At 46.6% G+C, this 26,709-nt stretch overlaps 1 protein-coding gene across 1 annotated transcript in view; it reads left to right on the forward strand.

Moving 5' to 3' along the window:
• The window catches only part of DPY19L1 (dpy-19 like C-mannosyltransferase 1), a 519,970-nt gene that overhangs the window by 315,977 nt on the left and 177,284 nt on the right, over nucleotides 1-26,709 (forward strand). The window contains exon 15 of the mRNA XM_085607487.1: nucleotides 4,167-4,238. Within this exon, the coding sequence (XP_085463613.1) occupies nucleotides 4,167-4,238 (72 nt within the window). The remainder of the gene's footprint in view (nucleotides 1-4,166; nucleotides 4,239-26,709) is intronic.

Raw genomic sequence — 26,709 nt, forward strand, 5'->3', positions numbered from 1 at the left:
CAAAATAGAATTTTCAGATTTCCTATGGAAACACGGTCCTAACTATAACTATCTACTGGCGACCGCCAGTAGATAATATCACGATAATACACCAAAAACAATCCACTCTTCTTGTATACAGATGGGCATGGACACCAAAGTTACTTGTGCAATTTCCTTTATTTCTCGCAACAGGTCATTACGTGTTTTGTACACGTACACCACAACAAATGGGATGTGGGCTTAAAAACATGGCACACCCCTTCATTCCCTTGGATAGCAAACCTTCAGTTTCCCACCCCACATATAACAAGCATTTGCGATGCAATAGATCTTGCATTTGCGGGAGTTTAAGCTATTGGCATTGTAAATGACAATGCCTTTTATTTATCTGTTTTGCTAATTAACACATAAATAAAAGGTATTGTCATTTATAATGCCGATAGCTCAAACTCTTGTAGATGCAAAACCTATTCAAAGAAGCGGCCGCCATTGTCCTGGGCTGCTCGGAAAGTGAAAGCACGTATGGCGCGCTGAATGTTGCAAGAAAGCATGTGCCTGCAGTAGGAAAACTCATTAAAGAAAATGGTGCTTACAGATAAAAAAAAAAGTACTGTGTAACAACCGAAGTAAAAAGGCCAGTCCTCATGGTAGGTTACAAATTAACACAAGGCGGTACAAAGGAAGGACTAACACGCCTATTAACAAATCAGAAGCCAGCATTTACGAAGGGCAATGACACAAGCCAATGACAAATCTGGGTGGAGAGTCGGCAGGGCTTCTATTCCAAGCTGCAGTACAACATGCCGCAGAGCAGCGCATGCGTTGCCCAGGCTCGACCTAAAAAAGAATATGGGAATAGCATTGGGATTTTTGTATTACTGACATAGTTGGTTTCCAGGAGTAAGAATGCCTGTTCAAAATATAGCCTATTGTCTTGAATAGATTTTGAAGACCTAGGACTTGCCAAATGTTATTACGGAAGTCTCGAGTCTCAATACCGACCAATTTAATGTTTATGTATGAAACAATATTGTCTCATCCGTAAAGCTCGATTGATCCTCTCAGTTATAATTATTGGAACAATTTGTTGAGAGAGCAACATTGCAAAAGGGCTTTTGTTGACTAGCGTGATAGCTCAGTGGCTTCACCGAACTGTGCAATTTGTGGACCATGCGTTTACATTTTCATTGATCCTATTCAGTATTTAATTATTTTTAATATAGTAATAAATGTCTTTAATTAGCTCTCTGAGGGGTTGGTGAGTGATCAGAGCTGTGGAAAACTGAGCTGCAAAGCCTTCGAAGGTTGATCCACAACCTCCCCTGTTTCTCCAAAGACCAGCGAAAGGCTGAATGGTGGTTTTTCACTTTACCCAGGTTTCTCAAGTCTCAGCAGACCCTAGAGAGAAGAGGGTGGCCACTCAAATTTTGCATCTTCTGTGAGCTGTCGGTTTGTGCAAACCTGTGCTGAGGGGACTCAAGGCCACCCTGGTACCTGCTTTTGCCTCTCATTGTGGCATCCGTTCTCTGCTCTCTGATTGATAGCAGAGAACACAACATCTGATAGGAAGGAGAAGAGGATTGGCAGAGTGTTCAGAGGGGATCCAAATATTTGGGCTTTGTTTGGATTCTGGAAGTAGGTTTATCTCTGTGGCGGAAGAGGGTGGAAGGACACCAGGTACCTTTAAGTGAGGGTCTGAGGGAGATAAGGCAATCTCATGTGTCGCTCTGCCATGTCTCTTCTTTGCTTTGGCTGCCCAGATGAAGCGAGGCCAATACTTAACGTGAAACTGTACATGGATAGCTGGCAGTAACGTGGAATCTTTTATTTTGCTGTTGCAAGTGACATCCTAGGTACCTCAAGATTTTCTATTATTGTGTTTTTAATGTCACTTGGAATGCCTCAATAGAAAACAATTCAATTATTGACCACTACCCATATAGAATTCCTATATATGTTAGACATAGGAGCTTGCAATCCATGTCTAAAAGCCCATTTCTAATTCCCTTATTACAAGTGACTTGTGACGTCAATAGTCGTCTGTAAAAAAAAAAAAAAATGACAGTCTCAACTGTAATACCTCATTACAGTTGAGTTCTAATGTCAGCAGGTCTACTGCCACAGCCAGTAGTCGATGGGACAGGTAGGTCACAAAGCATAATTATATCTGCTCTTTAAAACACGAAACCTGTCTTTTCCTGCTCTGCTTTTCTCCATAAACAGTGATAAGCATAAATGAGATATTTATGGCAACATTTTAATTTTTTCCACACTTTGCATAACTATAGGGAAAATAGAAGCTCTCTTCATGTTTCAACGTATTCTAAGCTGCATTTTTATTTATACCTACTTGTACTAAACTGATTCTAATATTTCTGTAACAAATATCTGCCTGCTTTTTGGTGTGTTAAGATTTTCTCCAGGGATTCTCATTGTATTTTTCATGTTTGCAAACATGCTATTTGTTTCATGTGAAAGAACACATGCCAACGATTCAAGTGGTTTGTGGGAAGGGTTATGACCTTGTATCATAAGGAATAAAGAACCTCCTGCCATATATTATATTGATATAGCAAGTCTCCTCCAAGCTCCATGACCTTATAAAGGATCTTGGCCTGCGGCCTCATTCCTATATGTGGTCACGGAACTCCTTGGTGGCTTGCAGAATCCTGGTAATGTACTGTAGGGGGTACTGTATCCTATAAATCTCGGTATTAAGAATATGCTTGCAGGTGAAACTTCCAAATATTTGTCTGTTACTGAGAGCCAAATAAAAACTTTTATAATAGACTAAATAAAACATTATTGTGAGTTCTGTGGGCACTGACCCCCTCCTCTTTGTACTCAGTGGCACATGACCTACAGAGCGTCTAATTTTTTTTAAAGCTATTGCCTTTGTGACAATTTTATTGGCAAGTTGATAGCAATAATATCCATCTTTTCGAATGGCCTTAGTTATACTAATTTTTATGAGCATAATGTTATTTTTGAGAAACAATTCCAAATTAATACCCAACATGTTTTCACTTTCTCATTACACTGGTCATGCCACGCTAACGCTTGGTCTCCCGACTGGCGAGCAAATATACCCTTTTCCAGAAGCACTATATTGAGATTTGTCGTTTTGAAACTCTTCCTTTTTGTAGAGTAGTCAGCTACCCAAACGAAAAAGCTCCATGATCCTCAATGAAAGGCTACAGTATGTGACTTGAAAACGTGTTCTTCAAACGCAGTACTCCCTTTGACCTAAGTCTGTAACAGCCTCGTTTCCTGCGTAATGTGTGCTCAATAACTGTATCATCTTAAGCTCTTTGAGTGCTGAGCGTCCTGCTCTCTGGGAGCTGTGCTGGTAAACCTGAGTACTTGCAGGCATTGTTACCCATTATAAATTGGTCCCAAAGTATTTAGTGATAGCACTAAAAAAAAGAAACTAGATAGTGGTAGCATACTAGAACTCTTCATTGTAATGAACCTTTCTGAGTACTTATTTTAACTGTGCCAGCTTTACATTTAATTTTTTGACTCTGGAGGACAAGATCTCTAGAGCCATTACTGCGAATAGATCCTGGCTCCACTCTTATTAAGTTGGCGGAATATATTCTTCTTGTCCTTGTTCTTGATTTCCATTATTTATTTACCACATATTTGATTTCATCGCTATCTCGACTTCCACAGTACCACCCCTTCCCTTTTATGATATCTCTAAAGGTGCCATACCTTCTAGAATTGGACATTTTGCAACCCTTGTTCACTTGGCACATTCTAAGTTTTAAAAAAGTCAAGTGGTTTTGCATCTATTTCTTCTTTTGTATTGGGGGAGTGTTCACCAATGTAAAATAGTAAACTACAATGTTTGTAGTATACTATGTGGACATTTCAGCGAAAGAGCCAGAAACTCCTCAGGAGCAAACAAAAACACAAGGAAAGATTATAATCCAGGTTTATTATTCACTTACTTTTGAACTGCATGTCACAGCCTTAAGTTATTTATATATTTCTGGAAAATGAATGCCTAATAAGAAATGCAGTAAAATGCTATTTTTGGACCTCGCCTATGTGTTACTCTCATAACGGCACTAGCCTGAAGGGAATATGTTTTAAAAGCACTGTGAATAATATTCTAAATTTGTAGTTAAATACTTACCACACTGTAAATGGCCGCTCATTTATTTGCTGTATTTCAGACTCCCTTCCGATACACAAAGACACTGTTGCTTCCTGTGACTGTCATTGTTTTTGGTGCTATTGCTATAAGGGTAAGTTTGCGTCCAGCAATGTGCATTGAATTATAATACTTAAGGTGCCTTACTAATGTCTTGTTCTAAACAGAAGAAGTCATGATCACTGATGTGCATGAGATCTAGCAGTTGTGTTCCTTTATTTTGTTACTACTGAGTTTGAGTTACCTTCGTGAACAATGTCGACAATTTTTGGATCCATGTTTGTCGGAAGCAACTTTTGTTCATTCATACCATCATTTGTGTGTATTATATAACCTAATGATATCAGTGGAGACATTAACCTACAAAGTTTGCATTTTGTGACAGATTAAAGATTGAAGTAGACACACAGTCTGGTATGGGGGTGAGACACAGACATGAAGAAGGAGTTCTGCGTGCTTCTGGTTTTGTCGGGTTGCACCCTCTTAGTCTTTAGAGCAGGTGTCTCCAACCAGTTGATTGCAGAAACCTTCCAAATACTTCCCAATATTGAGTTTATTTTTAAGTAAGAACCGCAATAAATAACAGTTGTGATTTCCTTTTAAAGTTGAGGAAAGGCAACTTTTATTTTACAGTATTATCATGCTGCAGGTAGCAATGATAATGAGCAGTGTTCAATCAGATGTATTATCCATGTGGGTCACTGAGATTCAGAACTGAAGCACTGAGGTATTTAACTCTTCAATAATAGTCGTTCTCAACTCAATATTGGAGCATGAAAACACAATATTTCTGAATGCTTTTAAATGAGAGAACATTAAAATGAAGAGTTAACTTAATGATTAAGTTAACTCTTAATTTTAATGCTCACCCATTTCAAAGTGTCACATTTGCAAACAGCAGCCATCTTGCTCCCAGTGGCTGGTAGACACTGTGCCATATTTGTAACTGAAAAATAGTCATTTTCTTTTAAATGAAGAAATTGTTTCCAATTAAACATTGTCTTAATGTTTTTCTCTACTTTAAATTAAACCAATTAAGTCAATGTTTTATGAAGCATGTTACTTCACTTTAAATTCCTCACATTTAACCCGTTGCATGCTCATGATGACCTCAGCTCGTCATGAGTCACAGTGGAGCTGTGCTCATGACGAGCTGAGCTCGTCATAACGGCCGCGGCCCGAACAAGCGTGATTAATTCCCCGCCTGTGCGGGAGAATTAATCAGTGGGCGGGGTCGTGACGAGCTCAGCTCCACTGTGAGTCATGACAAGCTGAGCTCGTCACAAGCACAGCACCGCTGCCGCCCCCCCGCGCTGCGGGGGAATTACTCCCGTAGGGAAGGGGTTAAGCAAATTACTGTATTTTCATCCTATAGATATAGCACCATGTCTACTGGCCACTGGGAGCAATATACCTGCTGTTGGTGAAGACACTTTGACTTGGGAGAAATTTAAAATGATGAGTTTCATGTAATGCATATAAACATACAGTTAACTCTTCAGTTAAATTTTCTCCCATTTCAAAGTGTTACATTTACACACAGCAGGCATCTCTCACCCAGTGGCTGGTAGTCACGCTGCCAGATTTATAACTGAAAAATACAGCCTTTTTTTAAAATGGGAGAAATTTAAAGTGCAGACAAATGTTCCATCAAGTGGAGAAAAATTATCCTTATTAGGAACTTTTTTGCTGGACGTTTTTCTGCACTTTAAATTTCTCCCATAAAAAAAATAATGATAGCATGTTTGTGTTGTACATGTCACGGTGCCACATATGGTTAAAGTTATGTCCTGTGCAACAAGTACATATGACACAGGCTCTCGGTCACCCATACATCCCTTTCATTCACACACGTTCATACATCCCCACAGACCATGTACTTACATGGCAGCCCTATCATAGTACCCCTAGTCACAGTATTTTGTTCAAGCCATTAGCATGGAGCTCCATGGACATTACGTTTAAAGTAATTGAACCTGGGCGAGGGAGTGTCTGGTAACAATGCATGAGTTACATGGCCTTCAGTAGCTCACAACGATTTTCACCAATTAAGAAGTAGCTCTCATTACAGAAAAGGTTGGAGACTCCTGCATTAGAATCTCATTTTGAATGCCACTTCCCTGCTTTTCTGTGGTTCAAAGCCAACTAGGGTGCAATAGCTTACGTATATGTTATTGGCTATGTCTTTTTTGAGCTTTTCAGGTTGTTAAAGTATTTTTAAGAAAAAGCAGAGTTTAAAGTGGGGACCTATTCTTTAGAGTAGTAGTAGTTTCAGCACAAGATTTGAAATTCTGGGCAAAATGCTGAGATATTGCTACAGAGATTTGTACTAGTATTACTAAGTTTTTTTTTTTTTAATTGAAATTTTGACCACACATATGCACAGTTAGGCCGTGACACTACGCATCGTTACTCAAATTTACAGCATTGTATACATTGTGAATTATCAAATTGAATAAGAAAAGGGAAAAAAAGGCTTTTGCATTTCTCTAGTGCGTCTATACCTCTTTAAAGGGAAAAAAGGAAGCAATCCAAGCAAAACGGCAGCACAGTTTACACAATAATAATAATTGAAACATAACGATTTCTACTATTTTCGGCACAAATCTAAGAGTTTGAGTTTCCGATATTAGGGGGAGGGGAGGTTGGTCATGATCTATCTTATCCTTCAGTACGAACTGGGCAGACTCAAACGTATAGGGGTAATTTACACAAATTAGTGGGTGTTGAGGTAATTATTGAGGTTACCCTGTCAAAGAGATAGCCTGCTCCTGATTAGTACCATCTGTAAGATCCACATCTCGCCCATTGAGCCAGGTCTTGTAAGGTTCCCATATGTCTCGTGGCAGAGATGCCGTAGGCATTAGATCTCAAAATAAGCAATGTCACGTACCCATGCAGAAACTCGGGGGGGGGGGGCTTCTGGGGCACCCCAATGTATAGCTAGTCTTCGCTTGGCAAGCAGCAACATCATAGCCACCAACCGATGTTTTGCCAGAGGGATTTCCCCCACATGACCTAGTAGTGCCATCAGTGGGGTGCACTCCAATGGCAATCCGGTGACAGCTTGTATTGTATCATACACCTCTTTCCAAAATTCAGCAATGGGTGGACAACTCCACGCAATATGGAGAAAGGCTGCGGCTTCTCGTTACATTTCCAGCTGCGCGAATCTGGGCGTTACCCCAGTTTATGTAACTGCATGGGGGTGCGATATATCCTACGTATAAATTTGAAATGGATAAGTCTCAACTTATAGTTCGGAGATAAATATGTCATGACCATTGCTTATCTGTGGGTGTTTCTTCGAGGTTGGCCCTCCACTGGGTTGGTGCCCTAGGTGCAATCCATGAGGTGTGTGTTTGCATAAGGTTATATAGTCTAGTGATCAATCTATGGAGCGAAGGTGTGGTTAAAAGATGCTCATGATATCGGGGGGCTGGGAACATATAGTGTAGTGTCTTGCAAGTGGCTCGGAATCGGAAATAAAGGAATAAATTCAGCAGTTGGAATTTGGGTGTCTTCTTGCTGTTGTGGCTGCTCTAGCAATGTGTCCTGTGGATACAAGTCCCCCCAATGTGGCAATGCCCATGCTCCGTGCTTGTTATGGAGCCCCCATCAGTAAGAAAGGGGAAATGTGGATGGTGTGCTACTAGTGGAGTCGTGATTGGCTTTCTTAAACCTTCAGAGGCCCAAAGCAGGGTTTCAACAGTATTTCATTGGCCAGCCTGTGGTATGGTTTATACACAGCCACATGCAGAGGAGTAGGGTCAGCCACATCTGCTTCAATGGCCATGTGTGGCTGGAACGGGGTGGGATGTACCCAGAAGTGAAGGAACTGGGCCTGAGCGCAAAGCGCGTATAGTTCAAAGTCTGGCGCACCTAGTAATCCTAGAGAAAGCGGGCGAGTCAGTAATTCCCAGCTTACGCAAGGTTGTTTGCCTGCCCAAACCAATGCAATCACCAAAGAGCGTAAGGAGCTAAAAAATGTCTTTGTCAGAGGTATTGGTATGTTGACAAATAGATATAAAAATTTAGGAAGAACTATAATTTTGGTGATAATGATTCTACCAGTTAGGGATAAAGGCAGAGCAGCCCAGACTTTCGATTTGCGCTCCAACCAATCAAATAGTGTGCCAAAGTTCTTTCACCATATGTCCTGTAGGTCCCTACTCAGCCACACCCCCAGATATTTCATAGCCCCCTCAGCCCATTTAAGCGGAAATTCCACGTCAGCTTTCAGTGGGTGTGAGAAAGTGGGTTTCTGTTGCAGTAACCCCACCTTTTGTTTTGTTGCCAGACTACTGATGCTCTTTGACTTGATGTGCTCTGGGCCCCTGCCAATCAGGACCCCAGGGCCTGTGTTCTTTTCTAAAAAAAAAAAACCCAATTGACAGCTCTGGCCACAGTTAGGTCCCTGGTAAATGGTACCCCATGTACCCAGGGCACGGTGACCTGAGAAGGCTCCTAAGGGCTGCAGCACCAATTGTGCCACCCGTAGAGGCCCTGTACCCTGGCACATATACATTGCCTTTGCAGGCTGAGTGTCTGGGTGCAGAATAATACAAAGAGACAACATGGCACACATCCCTGTGTGCCATGCCCACAAACCACTGCCCTGGCATACATCAGTCACCCCTCTAGCTGGGTGCCCTATGCCAGTGGTGAGGGTACAGGTGCATGAGCCCTGTACCCCTACAGTGCCCAGGTCCATTCCTGGGCCCTGTAAGTGCAGTGCTGCCATTAAGAGTATATGGTGCTGGGAGGTTGTCATTTCGAACTCCACAGCACCATAATGGCTGCACTGAAGACTGGGAAGTTTGGTATCAAACTTCTCAGCACATTAAACCCACACTGATGCCAGTGTGAGATTTAATGTAAAATGCACGACAGAGGGCATCTTAGAGATGCCCCCTGAAACCCGACCAACTCCCAGTGACCTGACTGAGTGGCTGCGCAGGCTGCACCACCAGACATGTTTTTGGACCCCTGGGTCGAGAGCTTTCTGCTCTCGGGGCCGGAAACAATGCACATCCTGGGACGAGGTGCCAAGCCTCCTCCCCCAGGATGGGCAGGGTTCATGAAGGAGAAGCTTCAAAGGCATGCCGCCTTTGTGAGCCTCTCCAGACCACTTGCTGTACTCAGCAACTGATCCCCACTGGTTCTACCCCCCACTTTGGGCAGGAGACCCGGCGGGAAAAACAAAGTGAGGAAGAGAGGTGTGCCCACTCTGCCAACTCCACCCCTAAGATGGGGGAGGCGAGGTGAAGCACAACCTTGAGTCCCCGCCATCTTGAGGATGAGGGGACCCAGCCAACCAGGGACAGGCTCCTACCCCACTCCCACTGGAGAATAGGGGGTGTACCCACCCCAGGGAAGGGACCCATTGGTCCCTGCCCTTTACCCACCTGTAACGCCCCTAAATTTAGTATTTAGGGGCACCCTTAACCTTCCATCCTCAGATCCTGCAACCACAAGAAAAGAAGGACGAGAAGCCGTGCAGAGCTAAAAAGAGGACGACTCCCACTGACTTGGCCCCAGCCTTACAGGCCTGTCTACCCTCAAACTTGCTCCTGCAAAATCCCGGCGTGTCCAGCGGCCAGCTATCTCAAAAACCCCGTCGTGCTCATAGCGAAAATTCGCCTAACCGCGCTCAAACCCTTTCGTTGAAGCCTCAAAGTGGAGTGCTAAAAGGTAATAACCTCCAACTAAGAGTTCTACGAATTTGTATTTGAACTCCTCACACAAAGGTAGTGGCCTATACCCACACCGACCATCACTTCACACCCCTAAGGTCCTGATGAAAGCCCACCTGACCCTGAAGGGCAGATAAGGGGCTGAAACATGTCGACCCACTTTCTGGACTGATTGTGCAGCGGAGACATTACACGCCCATCCTGCACAACTTCCTCCCTTTTATTCTTTTCCCATGCACCAGACAATAATAAAAATCATAGTCTAGGTAGCACGAGGAAATATCCTTTTTAATACACTGATTTACTGAACACGAGCACTTTTTCCAACTTTTTATCCCTGATCACTACTGCAAATATCTGCATAAAACTAAACCCAATGATGATGCTATCACGTTTTTTAGGCGGAGAATCAAGATATACTGCCACACGAACCACCTAAAACGTGAATGAGGGTTTTTTAAGGAACAGTTGAAAAACCATACAATCCTGGATAACAGGTACAAGTGGTCCATTCTATTTTTGATTATAAACTCTTGACAGGAAGGTGAATGGATCACTTTTCCTTCTATCTCCCTTACAATTGATTGACCATACGCAGTATATATAGAGCCAGTTTCTTACAGTGGGGCCTCAGTGAGAGGTAAAATAAATGATTTTGACCAGTTGATCTGTATGCCAGACATTCCCCCAAATCGACGCACCTCTCTCAACACGGGGTTAAGTGTTTCATCTGGTTTACAAATGTATAACGTTATATCGTCTGCATACATTGATATTATTAGTCCTCTTTCTGTGAATCCCAGGCCACGAGCATTATGGTTCTGGCAAAGTCTGGCTGCTAAAGGCTCCATCGCCACCACAAACAGCAGTGGCGAGAGTGGGCATGCTTGTCTGGTGCCACGAGTTATAAAAAATGGTTCCGATATTAGATTATTCACTCTACGTCGGGTTGCGGGCTTAGTATAAATCAGGCCTATCTTGGGAGTATCGTGAACAAGAAAGGCCACTCCAAAGAATCACATGTCTTGGTTGCGTCAAGAAACACTGCAATGGCAGGGAGTTGGGGGTCTAGCTGGTGCACCGTGGCAAAGAAAGTACGCGTGTTGTGAGCTGTTGACCTGCGCGGAATGAATCCTGATCTAGCCTTGAGTGGTAATAGTGGCTGTAACGTGTTGGTTACAAGTTTGGCAAGGATCTTAGCATCCACGTTAATTAACAGGGGCCTATATGAGTCACAAACATTAGATGCCTTTTCTGGCTTCAAAAGGGAAACAATAACTGCTTCCCTCAAAGTCGGTGGAAGAATTCCTACCACCATTGACTCCTGATAGTCATCCAAAAGTCAGGGCGCCAGTTCCTCAGCATAAGTTTTATAAAATGTGGTAGTCAGACCATCTAGCCCCTGGTGCTTTTTCGCCAGGTAAACTGCCAATGACTTGAGTGATGTCAGTTATTGTGAAAGGTTTGTCTAGATATTGCCTGTGGGAGTCACTTAACCAGAGTAGCTCTAAGAATTTTAAATATTCGCCAAATTGTGGAGTGTGTTCTAAATTGCTATATATAGTGAAGCGTAATATTTTGTAAGATGTTTATGTGTAGCCTCCTGCCCTCTAATGGGGAATTCATCTTCATCAAATAGTTCGGCTATGAAGACGAGATATGTGCGCTGTCTGTGGTGCATTAGCAAGTGTCCTACCAGGCCGGTCACCCTCCCAAAAACTACCTGCTCTTGTGTGTTTCTCCAAGAAACGGGCCTCCCTCTCCGTTTCGTCTTCAAATTCTGTTATTTTCTCTCGTATGGTTGCTAAGTGTCTGGGTTCCCTAGTTTGAAAAAACAGGTGCTCAGCAGATTTGATGTCTTTCTCCAGGTTTACTATAGTAGACCTAATAGAACTCAACACTCCTGATTGTTTGGAAATGCAGTCCCCTCGGATCACTACCTTGAACGCCTCCCGTAGCGTCGATGCTGAGTCCACCCACCCTTCATTAGTGGAGAAGTATTGTGTTATGTCAGTCCTGATCTCTTCCCTAAATGCGGGGTCTTGGAGTGCGTGCAGTGGTAGGCGCCAGCTGAATGCTCGGGGTAATGTTTGAGGTATCTTCCAGTGTAATACATCTGGGGTTTGGTCAGATAACGTGCATGCTAGATGTAGGGTGTTTATGGTCCATGAGGCAATAACATAAGTGATCAACCAATAGTCTATCCTAGAACAGGCGTTATGTTGTGCAGTAATACGTGTTCCCTCCCTCGTGGTTGGGTTTCTGTTACGCCAGATATCCATAAGACCATGTTCAAGGATAATGTTGTTGAGTTTCAGGGCAGCCTTGGGGTGTGGGTTACGAGCAGCTCCTATTCTGTCCCAGTCCTCATTAAGAGTGATGCTAATGTCCCCGCCCCAAATTATCGTGCCTTCACCTAGGGTCAATATTTTAGCCCAAACATTGAGGAAGAGTTGTGGGTCATCCACATTCGGACCGTAAATTACCACTAAGGTGATCTTAGTTCTCATGAGAGTACCCATTAAGATAAGATAACGCCCATCAGGATCTTTATGTATTTGGGCTGTGGTCCAGCCAAGACTTCGTCTAATCAATATCGCAATCCCCCTGGCGTAGCTAGAGTAGGGGGCCGAGTGGATCTCACCCCAATATCTATTCTTTAATTTAGGGTCAGAATCATATTTCAGATGGGTTTCTTGGAGAAAGCACACATCTATGTGGTGCCTTCTTAAATAAGTATGGACAAACCGTGCTTTCTTAAAGTCATTAAACCCTCGCACGTTTCATGTAAGAAATTTGGTCTCAGTCATTACTCAATATATAAGATAAATGGGACGTGTGTGTGTGTAAGAAGATCGCACATTAGAACATCACAAATGATAGAATTAGCAGTATTTCCCTGCTGTATATCGTGTGAAAAATAAGACTTAAACTGAATTGGAAGCAAAACAAATTTGTAAGATAATTCATGCATGCTCTGCGCATTGAGAGACCATGTGTCTGGATATACTATATTACCCCCATTCCACCCACCACCCACAACAACCTCCCAATCAGGTTGTGACATGTAACCACCTCCCCACCACCCTTGAAACACCTTGTTGACCAAACAAAGGCACATGGGAGATCTTCCTGTGGGGCATGGGACGTTGGCTTTGACCTGCCGTGGAGAGGGTGACCAGGCTTTTTCGTTTGAAATGGAATCTGTCAGAGGAAGAGCTAACACTCTTACATTATCATGAACAGTGGACCACGTTCAATTGTGACCGAGACAATGAGCAATAACTCAATCAATCAAATCATTTATAAAGTGCACTAGTTACCCGTGAGGGTTTCAAGGCGCTGAGGGGGGTGCCCGTGTGATGCTGCTACTGGTCGAAGGGCAAGGTCTTGAGTCGTCTTCTGAAGGTCAGCAGGTCTTCGGTTTGTCGTAGGTTGAGGGGGAGGGTGTTCCAGGTCTTGGCGGCGTGGTGGAAGAAGGACCGGCCTCCAGATGTGGTTCTGCGGATGCGTGGGACCGTTGCCAGGGCGTGGTCAGCGGAGCGGAGTTTCCTGTTGGGTACGTAGAAGGAGAGTCGACTGTTGAGATAGGCTGGGCCGGTTTTGTGGAGTGCCTTGTGTGCGTGGACCAGGAGCTTGAAGGAGATTCTTCTGTCGATGGGGAGCCAGTGCAGGTTCCTCAGGTGGGGGGTGATGTTGTCGCGGCACAGGATGTCGAGGATTAGGCGTGCAGATGCGTTCTGGATTCTTTGCGGTCTGTTGATGAGCTTGGACGAGGCTCCGGCGTAGAGGGCGTTTCCGTAGTCGAGTTTGCTGCTGACTAGGGCCTGGGTGACTGTTTTCCTCGTGTTTGTCGGGATCCATCTGTAGATCTTGCGGAGCATGCGGTGGGTGTTGAAGCAGGTGGAGGAGACTGCATTGACTTGTTTGGTCATGGTGAGTTTTGAGTCGAGGATGACTCCCAGGTTGCGTGCGTGGTTGGTAGGGGCCGGGGGTGTCCCCAGTGATGCGGGCCACCAGGAGTCATCCCACGCTGAGGGGTTGGGCCCGAGAATGAGGATCTCCGTCTTGTCTGAGTTCAGCTTAAGACGGCTTTCCTTCATCCAGTCGGCAACGGCCTTTATTCCCTGGTGGAGGTTGGATTTGGCAGTGAGAGGGTCCTTGGTGAGCGAGAAGATCAGCTGCATGTCGTCGGCATAGGAGATTATGTTGAGGTCATACTGTCGGACGATGCGTGCTAGTGGTGCCATGTAGACGTTGAACAGCGTCTGGCTGAGGGAGGATCCTTGTGAGACGCCGCAGATGATCTCGGAGGCTTCGGATCGGAATGGGGGGAGGCAGACTTTTTGAGTTCTGCCGATGAGGAAGGAGGTGGTCCAGTCCAAGGCCTTGCCACGGATCCCTGCGTCGTGGAGGCGTGTCCGTAGTGTGCGATGGCAGACGGTGTCGAAGGCGTTGGAGAGATCCAGGAGGATGAGGGCTGCCATCTCGCCGTTGTCTAGTAGGATCCTGATGTCGTCTGTGGTGGCGATGAGGGCGGTCTCGGTGCTGTGGTTGCTGCGGAATCCTGATTGGGAGGGGTCCAGGATGTTGTTATCTTCGAGGTGACGGAAGAGCTGGATGGTAACTATCTTCTCGATGTCCTTTGCTGGGAACGGAAGCAGGGAGATGGGCCAGAAGTTCTTGAGGTCGCTCGGATCCGCCTTGGGTTTCTTCAGTAGAGCGTTGATCTCTGCGTGCTTCCAGTTCTCAGGGAAGGTAGCGGTCTCAAAGGAGAGGTTGATGATGTTGCGCATGTGGGGTACAATGGACCTGCCGGCTTTGTTGAAGATGTGGTGTGGGAGAGGGTCGGACGGGGATCCGGAGAGGATTGTGCCCATGGTCTTGATTGTGTCCTCGATGCTCACGTTGGCCCAGGTTGTCAGGGAGTCGTGGTTGGTGGGGTGCGGTGGGTCCGGCGTGTCGAGGCCTGTAGGGGTTGTTCGGGGGTTGAAGCTGTCATGGATGTCGGTGATCTTGCGGTGAAAGAAGGTGGCGAGGGAGTCGCACAGGGCTTGCGATGGCGGGATGTCGTTGGCGCTGGAGCTGGGGTTGGAGAGTTACTTCACGATGTTCGAAGAGCTCCTTGCTGTTGTGTGCGTTGTTGACAAGGCGGTCTGAGAAGGAGGTCCTTTTGGCGTTCCTGATGAGGTGGTGGTGGTTGCGGATGGCGTCTTTGTGGGCAGCGCGGCTGTCCGGCGTCTTGTTGCTGTGCCATATATTCTCCAATTTTTGGCAGGTGCTCTTTGAAGCGAGGAGTTCCGGGGTGAACCAGCTGGCTCTTTTGCTGGTGTCTCTGTTGGCGGGCATTTTCAGCGGGTCTAAGGTGTTGGCGCAGTCGTTCATCCAGCGTCCGAGGGTGAGTGCACCATGGTCGGGGTCGGTGGGTTGAGTGCGAGGCTTGTTTGTAGTTGTTCTTCAGTGACTTTGCCCCAGCAGCGGCGGGGGATCTGTAGGGTGCGGTGGTGTGTGAGGGGTTTTCGGAAGGAGAAGTGGATGCAGTGGTGGTCTGTCCAGGTGAGTTCGGAAGCATGGCTGAAGGCGATGTGGGGGCTTGAGGAGAAGATGGCATCAAGCGTGTGACCGGCGATGTGGGTCGGTGTTGTGACGATCTGTTTTAGTCCGAGGTTGGCGAGGTTGTCGATCAGGGTGGAGGAGTTGTTGTCGTTGTTGTTCTCCAGATGATTGTTCAGGTCACCAAGGAGGATGTAGTCTGTGGAGGTCAGCGCGTGCGTGCTGATGAGGTTGGCGATGGAGTCTTAGAATTGTGGCCGGGGTCCTGGCGGTCTGTAGACGAGGGTGCCTCTTAGGGTGGTCTTGGGGTCCGTGTGGATCTGGAAGTGCATGTGTTCGATGGTGCTGAAAGTGTCTTTGGTGTTTGTAGAGACCCTGATGGTGTTTTTTGTGGACGATGGCGATTCCGGCTCCGTTGGTGCGGTCTCTGCGGGTGATCTTGTACCCATCGGGGATGGCTATGGCGATGTCCAAGGAGCAGGCTTCGTTCATCCAGGTCTCGGTCAGGAAGCCGACGTCCGGGGATGCGGTGTCCAGTAGGTCCCAGAGCTCTACGGCGTGTTTGCGTGCGGAGCGGGTGTTGATCAGGATGCATCGTAGCTGGTTGGGATCCGTCGTTGCGGGTGTCTCGGCGCCTTCGAGGCAGGATAAGCTGCAGTTCCGGCAGGTGAAGGAACCGTGGGTGCGCTTCGGGGTGGCCTTGCAGCAGGTGTGGGTTCTTCCTGGATTGAGAGCGAGGAGGGTGTTGGCGTCGTAGTGGAGGCGGTCTTCCTGGCTGGTGTGGGGGGTAGGAGTTCTGGCGCTGGGCGCTGCCCAGGCGCGGACGGGCGCAGACGGGCTTGCCTTAGGCTATAATAACTTAATAAACTTAATGCTATAATAGTTAACACAATTATGATGCAACTGGCTTGATTAGATGCAGTTAAACATGAGAGGCGAATCAGTCATTGTCGCTTAAGTACTGTTCCGCTGCTGTTTGTCGTGAAGAATGCAGCATCAACTTCTTTGCACATATGTGTTTAGCGCACTTAAGGGCTGATTTAGAGTCAGTTAAAAACTGCGCCGTCCCATCAAATGTAACTCTGAGCTTAGCTGGGTATAGCATAGCATAGGGGACGGAGGCGTTCTGTAAGATACGTTTCACTGGTGTGAACTCTCTGCGTGCCGCCTGTACAGTAACCGTGTAGTCAGGGAAAAAGGAGAGAGAGAGTTTCCTTGATAAATAATAGGGCTCTTGTCTCTAGCTGCTCTGAGGATTGCATCCCTATCCCTTTAATTCAAAAGACTTGCGATTATTGGGCGCGGCGGGGCACCAGGCGGCGGCCGAGGACCTAATAAGTGATACACCCTCTCAACGATAAGAACCTGTGAGAGAGTTGGTCCGAACAGGTCTCGTAGCAGATCCTCTATGTAGGGTTCCATCTTTGGGATTGCTGTGGATTCCGTCAGTCCAATAATACGAAGGTTGTTGCACCGAGAGCGCACCTCCAAATCCTCATTTTTAGCTTTTATCACAGCTAGCACTTTTTCCATGTTGAGGATTTGCGTTTTGGATTCAGTGTGGGAATCCTGGGTGTCCGACAACCTGTTCTCAAGGGTATCAAGCCTGCCCTCCTGTACGTCTACACATTTTTGAACTATTTCAAGACTTGATGTGAGAGAGTCTATCTTATTATCTACAATTTTGATACTGGAGCGCACATCCAACAAGAAAGTGCACAGCTCTTCTTCCTGTTGTTCCATAGGTTCTTTGGACACTTGCGCAGTGTCCAGCTCAGGGCCTGCGTCATGTGTCCTGGTCTGGTTCTTATTCTCAAATGGCAGCTTCGCCTGTTTGGGGTCAGCCTTCCCTATTGGATTTGGCGTTGTGTGTACAAGAGGAGTACTGGATATCTTGGGGCTAATGCAGGGTGACATTGCTGTTGCCGCATTGTCCAGTACCAATAAATAGCAAATTCTACTATAGTAGCTGTCTACGCTGCAACATCTGTAGCTGCAGATAGATTTCACAGAGTTCGACTCTCGGAAAGGTATTTAGCTCGCTCCTTGAAGGGAGAGCCAGCCGCTCCGCTGTTGCGCAGATGAAGGCCAGTATCATGCGCTCATCGATGCCCATGCCAGCCAGGAGCAAGGGGGACCCCCACTCCCAAACCAGGCCCCTGCCTAGCGGTCAAGCACAGAAGGCCCTCAGGGGAAGATAGAGGCTCACCTGATGTCCCTGCTCACCCAGGTGCCAAATCTGCACACTATCCCCTTAAAAAGGAGGCAGCATGGCTAGGGGATGCCGTGGCTCTGGACCGAACACACCACCCACCCCAGCCCATCTCCCACGGTGCTAAGAACCGAGTGGGGCTCAAACCAATGCAGGAGAAGCGCGCCCAGCTCCGCAGTGCCCCCGGTCTCCACTTACCACAACTCCCAGTCTTGCTGGTACACCTTGTTCCGCAGGCTTGTTCTTCCAGTTCCCACTACGTTCACGCTGGCTTAGTGGGCTCTGATACTCTCAGTGGCCCACACAGCCTCACATTACCAGGCCTCAAACGTGGTTCAGGAAAGTGCCGGTGTCTCCACCTCTAATGTCGGAGCGCCACTGCTGCCGCAGGGGTTGTCGCGGGATGGTATCAGGCACCGGACCTCCAATCCCATCCGAAATTCCTGCCTCCGGCTCCTCTGGATTCACGGTCCAGCAAATACATTTTCCCTCGGAGCTCCAGGGGCACGTCAGCCCAAGTGCGCGCTTTACCGTTGCGCGGTGGCCATGATGTCTCCCCGGCCGGGCCACGGTGAATCGAGCTGGGTATCTCGGTGTTATCACTGTCTTCGTCCACCAAACTTCACCCAGGCAAAGTGTTAAAGTTCGGCAGTGTCTTCCGTTGTTCGACATTTTTAGATTCCGGTGTAAGGATGTGGTTTTCAGTGATAATGAAGTCCGGTCTGCGGAGCCCCTTCAGAAGGCGGCCATCCCGCAGCACGATGTAGCCACCACGCCAGTATTACTAAGTTTGTCAAATCTTCCCCTATGGATTGTCTGCTCTGCATGAGTAGTCTCTCTTGCGATGCAGTATCCACTGAAAACTACGTTGTTATGAATACCTCTAATACCCAATTCTTCACTTTTTGAATCCTCCAGTCTGGTAGGCAGGGCCTGGAAACTTTTCTTGCAGTAGTTCCTGTGTTCCAGCAGGTGACCGCTCGATCCACCTCTGTAAGTGATGGCATCTATCCATTTTTAAGCATCACCTCTACGTCCTGATGTACTTTTTTCTTTTCCTTGCCCATCAAGGTGGATCTAGAGCCCTGCTCCCAATTTTTTCTGTGTTTTTACTGGCTTTGCAAACAAATGTTTCTTGGCCGTGTTCAGGAATGTCTCCCCGGGACAAGCCTTAGGAAACAGGTCAGTCACAGTTCCACATAATGTTAGCCTTTGGTGTCTTGGCTCCAAACCAAAGTCGAAGGCCTGAAACAAATGCTCACAGATGTATTCAAAGGCCATCAGGGGGCACAAGCACATACTCTACAGAGCTGAACTCAAGAAGGGGCTTATCCTGTTTGAGGACCTAGGACTGTTCTTGCTTCCAGTACCAGACACCATCCTCTGCCATGTCCAAGACGAAGTTAAAAGACAAGTCTGAATGTAAACCATAAAAAGACTAACTGAGGCTTGACCCTGTCTTGCTGTTCCTGCTCCAGAGAGAAGTTGTGCAGTTGGCACTCAAAAGCTCCGGTGGAGGTGGCAGAATTGTACCCAGTTGTGAGGTTAGAGCTGAAGTGCTGTGAATTTACCAGACCATTGTTGACTCTGTAGCAGATAAATCTCTTAGAGAAGCAATGCTGCAGTTATTCCAGTTGGGTCTGCATTCCTCTGGTGTGTCGCCTGTCCCCACAGATCCATTGGAAACCCCCACTTGGGCTTCTGCTGGTGGGCTGTACACCATCACAACTGTCTCTCCCTCCGCCTGACTTTCAGTCAACACAAGGCCATGCCTCAACAACTCTGCCACAGGCCCTCCTAATAGCGCCTCCTTTGGCAGGGCATAAATATCAGGATGTGGTGTGGAATGCTCTACACTTGACGTGCCGGTCCTGTGTGATAGCCTACTCTAAAGACCCTGAACATAAATGTTTTCATTAGCAGAAGAGTATGGAAGGGTACACTACACAGAGTGTGGTTGTTGCCTGGGTAGAACCCTAAGGCATCAAAATAGATCACTCTGTAACACATTTGGGTAAAGAACAGAAGGACTGGATGTTCAATAGGCCCACATAACTCTCATGAGACATGCCAATGGTGGCAGCCATCTTGAATGTCAAGAGTATAAATTCTTAGTAATCCATAACATTGTTCTTAGGCAATTGTGATAGACAGTTGCTGCAGCTGGGACTGTAAGGTGGAATCCTTGCTATTTGTTCTTCTTTGAAGTCTAATAAAGACATCTTGAACTCATAGAAGTATCATGCAGCACACTCACAAAAATATAGATGTGCACTTGTTTGTTTTCACATTGGAGTCATCCTTTGGGATTATAGACTGAATAGCACGTGTTTACTCCACAAACTCCATTTCACCTGTTAATTTATTAATGAGTTATACATTAGGATTACAAACTCCTCCACACTTGTTTATTCCTTAAGTAGTTCTGTGTGGTTACAAAGTAACGATTGTAGTGGAATCATGCTGGTGCAGAATTCTTGACATATGGGCAATCGTAAATATTTGATTATCAAGGGTATAGCTAAGGTAGACAATACTATTGAATGCCTTTCATATTAGTTCTCAAAGTGTTACTTTGAATGTAATGAGAAACACCATACGTATTTCTTAATATTGCGGGTAACTCTACTCTGGGAATTAACAAGATGTCATAACCCCGAATGTAATTCATAAATAGTGTATCAATCTTAATTGCATTTGAGCTCAGAAGAAATTGTAAGCTTGTAGTGGGATCGGTACTCTTCTAATTCACCATTTTGTCTCTCGGCCTTACTCAGGCCCCCGGATGTTCACAGAAGTGATATCAGTGGTTGTAGCTCCACTTCGCATGTTGGGAATATATGTATTTATGTACCTCGGTGACTGGCTGCTAAAAGCAGACTAGCCTCAGTCAGTCTCATACCACCTGAAAGAAACTATTTTTTGTTGCCCATCCAGGGCTTTCTGTCAACAAGCTGCAATCACATTTTCAACTTGTGCAGAGGCCTTTTTTGATAGGAGCGGTCCTGGACATGAGACCTTTGAAGGATTTTCCACCTCCGCAGCGAGTTGGGGAAATGTAGACTATGATCCTGATGTTACTGTCTTGTGCTTTGGTTTCTACTCTTATGGTTCTGAGGCTTGTTAGTCTTCTGGTCTTGTGCATACTGCCCGTGCCTCATGCCCACCAGCAGATGCGGGCTCTGCAGTGTATCCTTGGCCTTCATTGTGCCCAAAGCTGGTGATGACTCTCAAAAAGAATCTGCATATCACAGGTGTTAGTCCAAGACCTTCAATGATAGTTGACTAAGTGTTAGAAATGGGACTCTAGTTGGCATAGGTATGCGCCCTGTCCAAGTAGGGGCCCATTCTCTAGTCTGGGTAAATGTCATACACATTAAAAGTTTACCTGTGCTCACCCTCTAGCAGCTTGGCACAGAGCCGTCAGGCTAAACTAAAGAGACAAAGGGTAAAGTATTTGTTCACACTCGCAATGTAATACAGTCAAAACCCCACTAAGTACTCCACACCAGTTTAGAAAAATAGCCAATATGTATCTGAGTAAAACAAGACCAAACAACAAAAATCCAACATACAGTCAAGATATGAATTTTTAAAGATTAAATCTAAATGCAATGCTTAGATGTCTATAGCTCAAACTGGGTGGTGGCACTTGACCGGGACAAATCAAAAAGTTCAGTCTGAATGCGATGTAGCGTGGACCAGATACTGGAATCAAGCAGACTCCTTTACAGTACCTTGAATGCATCGGAAACCAAAGACGATATGTCACACAGAGATGGTGAGGTGTCGCGGATGCAGGTAAGGTGTGGTTCTTTAGGGCGGTGCAAGGTCATTGAAGCTTTGCTGCTCTGGGACGATGCGTTGCGCAGAGGAGGTGATGCATCAGTTGCTGGTGCGAGAGCTCGGTTCCTGTAAATGACAGTATCGGGGATGCATTGATTTCAAGAGCGCGGTGCGCCTATTCTTGGGCGTCAAATTGAAACCTCTGGGCTGAAGGCGATTTGTCGGCACGGTGTCCGAGACTCACGCAGTGGCTGCTCTTCAGAGGCACTGGGGCAAAGATGGGCTGGCTTTGAAAGTCGAGGTTGTTGCGTCACACACTAGATGAGCGATGTCCATGGCTTTGGTGCCGACAGCGGTAATGCTTCGATTTCACAGGGATGCGCCAGTTCAGAACTGACGCTTGTAGATGATGCGTCGATTTCTTGATTGCAGCACCAGAATCACCTCCAAAGGGCAAATGCTGGATTTTCCACCACTTGGCAGGTCAAGACTTATAGCAGATGTGCTGGTAGCAAGATGCAGGGGAAATCTTTGATTGTCCCTGAGACTTCAGCAACAGGAGGTGTGCTCAGTTAAGCGCTTGAAGAACCTTAGAAAGCAGAATGCAGAGAGTAAAGTCGAGTCCTCTCACTCCCAGGCAAGCAGCAGGCCAACACAGCAAAGCAAGCAGCAGAGTTGCAGTCCCTCCTGGCAGCACAACAGCATTTTTTCCTAGCAGAATGTCCTCAGTCCAGAAGTTTTTGGAGTAGATCAATCAGGATTTATAACCCATGGTTAATCACCCAATAGGGTATCCAGGCGCTTGGAGGCTTATTCGAACCAGGTCTTGAGGGCCGTTTGGAATTCTAGAAGTGAGGTGATGGTCTAGAGGTGCGTGGGGAGACTGATCCAGTGCTGTGCTACAATGTGGGAGAAGGAGATTCCTTCACTTCTGTTTCTGTAGATGCAGAGCCTAGTCTTCTGGATGGTTAATGGAAGTTCAGACGGTGGTTAATATAGGTGGGTCCTTGGTTGTGTAGAACGTTGTGTGCGTGGGTCAGCAGCGTGAATTGCATTTTTTCGGTACAGGGAGCCAGTATAGTTTCTTGAGGTGGGGTGGGTTCGTCAGGGAAGGTCGAGGATGAGTCTGGCTGCAGTGTTTGTATGGTCTAAAGTCTCTTTTGAAGGTGTGCAGCGATTCCTTTGTAGAGGGCATTGCCGTAGTCCAGTTGGCTAGTGGTGAGGGCTTGTGTCATGTTGCCTCTCGTGTGTAGGGGTATCCACATAAAGATCTTACATAGCATGCACAGAGTGAGGAAGCAGGTGGAGGAGACGATGTTGATCTGTGATTTCATGGTGAGCTTGTTGTCAATGATGATTCCGAGGTCTCTGGTGTGGTTGGAGGTAGTGGGTGCGGGATCCAGGTCTAATGGCCACCAGAAATCGATCCATGTTTTGCTGTTGTTGCCAAAGATCAGTACTTCCGTCTTCTCTGTGTACAGCTGCAGGCAGTTGTTCTTCGTCCATTCGGTGTTGTTTGTCATGCACCTGTGGAAGTTGATTCTGGTGGTGGTGGGGTCGTCGGTGAATGAGAGGATCAGTTGTAGTCAGAGATCCAGTACATGTGCCCATTTTTGCCTTTGATGTAGGGAGACTTCAAAGAAATGTCTTTGTGGTACAGAAGACCCTGCCCTTCCTGTCCCTGTCTCCAAATACACTACAGGGAGTATGCAGCTCTTAGTTTGGGGACAGGCACAGCCTTCTTTCGTAGAAAAAGTGTCAACTCCTCCCACCACTCAAGCTCAGGAAGACCCGTTAGCCTATTGATGGGCCTCAGGATATGCAGGGCACACCTCAGCTTGCTTTGTGTGTGACTGTATAGAGTGAATTCTCAAAGCCCAGTTGTCACTCTGGCCCAGACGTGCATTCTAGGGACAGGCAGAGACACAGAATGGTTAAAGTAAGAACATGCCAACTTTCTAAAAGTGGCATTTTCAGAACTACAATTTAAAAACCAACTTCACTAAAATATGTCTTTATAAAGCCATGCCTGTTAGACTTGGCCCTTTTTGGCTAAAGTTCCTTAAACTTTTTTGCCTTCCTCCTTGATCCTCTTCTGACATTATGTTGCCGACTTAGATGCTTTGGACACTTTGCCACTGCTTATCAGTGTCAATGTGCAAGTGCTCCCTGTATAAAGTGTTAAGGTAATTGGTTGTCCATAATTGGTATGTTTGTCCTTCTAGTAAAGTCCCTTAGTATAGGGCACTATGTGGGCCAGGGCTGGTAATACAGATGCTACTAGTGGGCCTGCAGCACTAATTGTTCCACCCACACAAGTAGCCCTAAAAAGAGATCTTAGGCCTGCCACTGCAGTGCCTGCGTCCAGTTTGTTAACTGCCTTGTTGTCCTGACAAGTGCACCCACTTGCCAGGCCTTACCTTTCCCTTTTTATGCACATCAGACACCCCTATAGTGGGCCCAAGGTACCGCCCCTGGGCAGGGTGCAGTGTATGTGAAAGGTAGGACATGTACTGGGGTGTGTACCGTGTCCTGATAGTGAAATACTGACAAATTTGTGTTTCACTGTTGCAAGGCTATCTTGCCCATAGGAAAGAGGAATGCTGTGTTCCATGTTTCCAGAATATCTTCCCATAGGCATAAGATGGAGAGATGGAGTTTAGTGTGTCTGAACTCAGAATTTAATAACACATCTTTTTGTGAAGATGGTTTTTAAATTGTGTGTTTATAAACTGCGCTTTTAGAAGTGGCTGGTTTCTTGTCTTAAACCATCCTGTGTGCCTCTGCCTGGTTGTGTATTGCCTGTCTGGGTTTGGATGTGACATGGTCTGAGAAGTGTCCTGACACCAGGGAGGAGTAGGTGATACAGCAATAGGCTGGCCTGCATTTGATGTGGGGGGAGGAGTAGCCCCTGGAGGTGAAGATGGCTGTGTTGCTGCCACCAAAGGATGGCTCCACCTCCCGCAGAGCGTCTGGGGCCCAGACCCTGACTATCAAAGGAAGAGGGTGTGCACTAGCAGGAAGATACCCAGATCTGGTTTGGACCAGGCTCAGAGCCCCCTGAACACAAAGACTTCAAAGGCATTTAGGGGTATAAATGTGAGAGCTGAAAACCCTGAACTCAAGACTGAAATCCAGACTGAAAAAGGATTGAAACTACTTTGTGATCAAGAGGAATCTCTGCCAAAGAAGAACAGCTGAAGAGACTGAAGAGAAGAACTGCCCATGCTGTATGTTTTGGGACTGGCCTGCAGTTTGCTGATTTGACTAAGGAGAGGAGAGGGGACTTTGCTGTGTCCTGAAGTAACTTGTCTCCAAGGGCCCTAGGAGAGCTGGTCCCCTGTTGTGGAAATTCAGGAACATCAAAGTTTCCAACCATTGTCTCAGCGACGCTTGGTGCATGTGCTTTTGCACGCCTGAGACTGTCGTGTGGTCTGTGGTGCTATTTACGAGGTGCCCCGTGACCACATTGCCCCCGCAGCGTGAAACATCGTCCATGCTGCTGCATTGCTGGTTGTGGCCCGAGCCGTCTTCGTAACTGAGGCTGTGAGTAAGGATCGCTGCCGCCGGCCCAAGCCGCAACTTGCTATAGGATTTCTTGAAGCTAAGGAAGCTACAAGGTGAAAGGGATCGTGATCGTTGTTTGCCAAGAGGAATCTGTCCAAGATCGTCAACGAAGGAGAAGGCAGCGCCATAACCCGTCCGGCTACAGCGTCGCTTAACAGCGGAGCTGCAACGTCATTGGGCCGCCCAGCAGGACGTCCGACGAGCGGGTAGAGAGAGAAAGCGTAGCAGTGCATTCCCCAGGTAAGGCTTGGACTCCGGTCGGGAGCCGCAAGCGTGTGTGGCCCGGGGAGGCGTGCGGGAGGAGTACAGGAGTGCTCCGATCTCTCTCCCGCTGCACCGTGTTAGAGGCTCTGAGTCCCCTAGAGGCCCGTACCGACCGAGCAGTACCGGGGCCGCCACTTTAAGCTTACAACCATTTTCTCTGCTGTTGCGGCCTAGTGGTGCCCAAGTTGACCGCGCAGATTGGCTTACAGCATTATTCCTTGCATTACGAACTGCCTGATTCTTGCATTAGGAACTGCATTATTCTTGCATTACGAACTGTCTGATTCTTGCATTACGCACTGCCTTATTCTTGCCTTACGAACCGCATTATTCTTGCATTACGAACTGCCTATTTCTTGCATTACGAACCGCATTATTCTGGCATTACGAACTGCCAGATTCTTGCATTACTGTTAGATTTGGGGGTCTCTAGTTCGCAGAGGTAGGTATCTTTGACTAATAGGAACCCTTGCGTCTAGTCAGGGTAAGGGGGTACACTCCTAAAATAACCCCTGCTCTCCCCCTTGGTAGCTTGGCACGAGCAGACAGACTTATCTCAGAGGCAGTATGTAAAGCATTTGTGAACACATACAGTAACCAAGTACCAACACTACAGATGGACACCACATAAGTTTTATATCAAAAATAAGTATTCTCTGGGTGTGTGTACTACTCCCTCAGCATTAGAAAATTCAATTTTGCTGCCACCATCTGAGCTGGATTCCACCTCCAACTCAGCAAAGCTCACTTCCTAAGCTACACACGTCTTGTTGCTGGGCTGAGACACCCATGGCCTCAAGCCTCTGGTGCTCCAAATCAAGTTTCCTCATTGTCAACTCATGTTCCATTTGCATACTTTTTTCCTCTAGGACCAATTTCCTAGTTTGCAATTAAAATTCTAACTGCCGACTTAATTTGAGCTTGGTCAGCTCCATCTCATGCATCTACACCTCTCCCTGTCCTCCAACTCCTCTGGGGACAGGCCTTTGGCAGAAACACTGCTACCTACTGGGGAAGTTGCTCTCCTCCCCCCTGGACCCAGTGGCCCCTATTCTGCTCCTCTGCACCCTCAGCCCCTTCCTCATTCTCAGTGGTACTCCTTGCTGCGACCCAGGCCCTCAGCGCCTTTTGGAACTCATCGTTCTTGGAGGGACCGGTCATTGCAACTTTAAATTTCCTGCAGAAGTGTTTCAGCTGTCTCACATTGTAGCATTCCAGTTTCTCCTCTTCCCAATCATAATCAACAGATGCTATGGATGCTGCTTTACTCATGGCGGTTAAACTTGGCAGTTCTTTGCAAAAATAAAAAATCCCAGGAAAAACAATCTACCAAAAGTATGTGGTCGCGTTTTGGTCTACACTCACTAGTAGTGTTCACCAATCACTCTATATGAGTCACAAATGCAAGTCCAGAATCCCACCGCTGCCACCAATGTTAGAAATGGGATCTCTGGTTGGCTAAGGCTTGCGCCAAAGCCAGGCAGAGA

Source organism: Triturus cristatus, chromosome 5_2, assembly GCF_964204655.1.
Source record: "Triturus cristatus chromosome 5_2, aTriCri1.1, whole genome shotgun sequence".
Lineage (NCBI taxonomy): Eukaryota > Metazoa > Chordata > Amphibia > Caudata > Salamandridae > Triturus > Triturus cristatus.